This window comes from Temnothorax curvispinosus, unplaced genomic scaffold (assembly GCF_003070985.1).
Source record: "Temnothorax curvispinosus isolate PA1 unplaced genomic scaffold, ASM307098v1 QBEX01001070.1, whole genome shotgun sequence".
In the NCBI taxonomy this organism is placed as follows: domain Eukaryota; kingdom Metazoa; phylum Arthropoda; class Insecta; order Hymenoptera; family Formicidae; genus Temnothorax; species Temnothorax curvispinosus.
Window position 1 is genome coordinate 6,328 of NW_020210850.1, and position 3,737 is coordinate 10,064.

The following is a 3,737-nucleotide window of genomic DNA, read 5'->3' on the forward strand; positions in this document are numbered from 1 at the left end:
AATTCTTTGTTTCGGGACTCAAGAGCTTCCTCGGAAAACAATCCTATTGGAAGTGTAGCTGCCTTTATAATGTCTGGCCCGTGAATTAGTATACGGTGAAGACTTGAAGGCATATTATACCACGGATAAAGTTCCACATACTGTTCAGCAGTAGCCTTTGAATATTCTGCAAATGCTTCTGTGTTGATTGCATATCCACATGACAATGTAGTTAAAATTGTATGCAGATGTTTTAAAAAGTCTGCGTTAAGTCCGGTTATAGACGATGATAGAGCATATTCCCGGAAAAATTTTCGCGTGGTGTTTCCGTCATTAGTCGTTCCGTAACCTTGCTTTGGAATATCCACTAATAAACTCATTTCGGATTTCAAGTTCTTTATGATTCGCTTCTTCCTTTCTTTCACCAGTTTTTTGTCTTCATCATCGCGAATCTGCCATTTTTTCACATCTAGCCGATATGAAATGTGTAAGCAGCACTCCGAGGGGTAAATCACTCTAAAATCATGATTTTTCAAAATAAAAAATCGGTAGATGTTGTTAAAATAAGCGCAGCTTTATTCTGCTTAACGCAGTGTAACTGCCCGTACAATTTATTTATTATGTATAACATAAGTTTCTTATTCTATAAAATGAAATCATTCGCATACGAATAAAATAAATTAAAATCAATAGCTAAGGAAAGAAATCACAAGCGTAGTCATACGCAACGCGCCGCGAAGAGAAATAACCATGGGATAAGCATCGAATAAGGAAAAATAGCATTCGATCGCTTACTGTACAGCGTACAGTCTTACTCTTCGTGACGAGTCGGGTAAACTCGGAATATGTTGGCTACGTTCGGTTTGAGCGCTCACGCGCTGTAAGTATCATTCTATCTTCGTTGCACATCGAATATCAAACGAAGATAGAGCGATGCTTATAGCACGTGAGCGCCCAAACCGAACGCAGCCAACGTGTCAGGGTCTAGTATCGTGCAATATAAACAAATCAGCCAGTGCAACGCGAAGTGCAACGTGAATTAATTAATTTTTCCATTTACAAGTGCAACAAATTAATCAATTTTTCGTGAATTCTTTAGTGTTCTGCTGTACAGCAACTCGTCATTGAATTGTTTTACGGAGGTAAGTTTCATAATACGGAGGTACGTTCAATAATTAATTGATTTCAATTCGTCGGTACTTTTTTAGCACGTTTTTTAGGTTAGATACACATTTACGTACTTTTTTAGCACGTTTTTTAGGTTAGATACACATTTAGGTTATGTCAGACACATTTTTCCCGTATGGGAAAAATGTGTACACTTGTGTTTGTAAAGATTAAATTATATTTTATAATCGTTTATGATGACATCCATTCTTTAAAAAGGTATGTAAAATTGTTCTATTTTGAATGTTCATTCCATTAACTTATTGGAGAAATTGATACCCGAAAGCTGTACCTTTTGTTATCATCTTCAGCATAGAAATTTTGGTGAATCAAATTATAGTGGATATTAGCTCTAGGCTTATATTCGCTTTCGTGTATTGCGTTTCAGATTTCATTAAAATGTCTACAAACAACGAGGAGGAACTCCGGACAAAATTCTGGGATAAGCTTGAGGCTGAAGTAGGCGCTTTTATACCTCTTCATATCAGAAATATTTGCAAATACAATGGCTTGGACAATCCACTTTCTATTCGTTTCATCGACGAAAGCACAATTGGCGACATTGAAGAATTTGTCAGAAATACCATGACGAAGTTACTCGAAAATGTCGAGGATAAGGAAAATTATTTTGGAGTACAGCATAAACAAGCAGAAAATTTCAAATTCAATCACGGTGATAAGTTTCTCCTCATTAGCCTTGCCAAACACGTCAGATCAAAACCCCTCGATTACTACGGTGCCAAATGTCAGTCGAAAGAAAAATCTACCGAAGAGAAAAAGCGATTAGAATTTTGTGCCAGTGAAGAAATACGAAAGTTGAAAAAGCAGATGAGTTCGACCTCGAATAAAAAACCGAAACGTGACCAAGATGAGCTCGGAGGTGAGACACTTTCTGAAAAAACTTTCAGAAGAATGATGGGTATGGAAGTTTCGATAGAAGTGAGGAAGAAAACAAATCGAAAAAAGGATAGAAAGGGTGAAATATCTGAGGATGTTTTAGAAGCCACTATTGAATGCCCTGTTTGCTCTACAGCTCTATTTTGTACTAAGAAATTTGACATGATTTCAAGATGGTCTCTTTCGAATTATCACAGACATATCAAAGCTCATGCTGAAAAAGAAGATGATGAAAGCTCTTTGCAAAAAAGTAAAACTGTTTCCAACCCTAAAACTCCAAATTTAGTTGAACAATCAACTGCTGAAGACTCTCGAAAAAATTTGCCTGAGTTGGAAATCAGTCATGACCAACGCTCTAGTGCTCCTGCAGGTATAATTCCTTCGAGGATTCCTTTTTATTGTAACTAGTATTTCATGCGTTTGTTTCACAATGTTGCTAGAAAATGATGTAACATTTGACCAAGTACTATTCAATTTTATAATTTTGATTCATGATTAGACTATTAATCGTTTATAAAATCTAATAAAAAAAAGAACAAAACTATTTCAAGAAACAAATATAAAAATGTAAAAAAAATCAAATTGAAAAGTTTTAATAAAAACCAATTTCAATTTTTTAAAATAAAAATATGTTTATAAATAACAGTGTACAATAAAGTATAACAAATGAACTGAAAGAAAGAAGGTGGTAACATCATGCTCAAAGAAAATTAATTCCGTATTTTATTCGGAAAAGGAGTTAACAATTTTTTTCTTTATTTCAAAAAGGTCACATTACCAATATTACCAAGGATTTGTCCACCGAAGTCAGTGAAAATATGGTCCCTACAACCAGTATTGGCCAAGCTGTATACGCTATTCTTAAAAACAATTCGGGGGAATATTAGGCCAGAGTACTTCCGGGACAAAGTACTCTGGTGATGAGATCGCTTCAAATGTCCAATCTGCTACACCAAGAAACGTTTTCGGTGGCTGTGACTCTCTCAATAAGATATTAACGTCTCCAGCTGTAAGGTACAACAATTCGACTTTATTACCTATGATTATTAGAAGCGCGTTAAATAATCATGGAAAACAGAAGCAGGGAAACAGATATGAAGTTTCATTGAAACTGTACTTCACTTACATTTTCATACTTGGTGGTCGCATTGTATATGACTCTTTAGTCGAAAATTTGCCTATTCCTTCTGCGAGTTCAATTTTGAGATATATAGGTTTAACGGCGACTCCGTTAATGGAAGGCACGCTTCGAATTTCTGAACTTGAGCATTTTTTACAAATTAGAAATCTTCCGCGCCTTGTGTGGCTCAGTGAAGACGCTACTCGAATTGTTAGTCGAGTGCAATATGACTCTCAGAGCAATCAATTAGTTGGGTTTGTTTTACCTTTTGGCTCTAACGGGATGCCTATTTCTTGTACATTTTTAGCAACTTCCGCTAAAGAAATTGAAAATCACTTTGCCAACAACATTGTAGCTTCCTCATTGTACACCATTATGGCTCAACCATTGCAAAATGGAGCTCCCTGTTTTTGCCTTTTAGTTTTCGGAACAGATAATAAATTTAATACTCATCATGTTGTTAACCGTTGGGAGTACACGGTACGAAAACTAGAGGAGCAAGGAATCGCCGTTGTTGGTTTGTCCTCAGATGGTGATTCTCGCTTAATGAAATCCATGAGAATAAAAACAAATC

At 35.8% G+C, this 3,737-nt stretch overlaps 1 protein-coding gene across 2 annotated transcripts; it reads left to right on the plus strand.

The window, feature by feature from the left end:
• Window positions 1-490: 490 nt before the first annotated feature.
• LOC112459813 lies at window positions 491-3,176 on the plus strand. 2 transcript variants are annotated; one of them, XM_025024145.1, is made up of 3 exons: window positions 491-1,199; window positions 1,241-2,413; window positions 2,812-3,176. In XM_025024145.1, exons 2-3 carry the CDS (start codon window positions 1,546-1,548, stop codon window positions 2,928-2,930), a joined length of 987 nt encoding a protein of 328 aa, XP_024879913.1. In that variant the 5' UTR covers window positions 491-1,199; window positions 1,241-1,545; the 3' UTR covers window positions 2,931-3,176. The 2 variants fall into 2 exon arrangements, with proteins under 2 accessions (XP_024879913.1, XP_024879919.1); XM_025024151.1 differs by having other exon boundaries at window positions 491-1,121; window positions 1,535-2,413.
• Window positions 3,177-3,737: the final 561 nt, after the last annotated feature.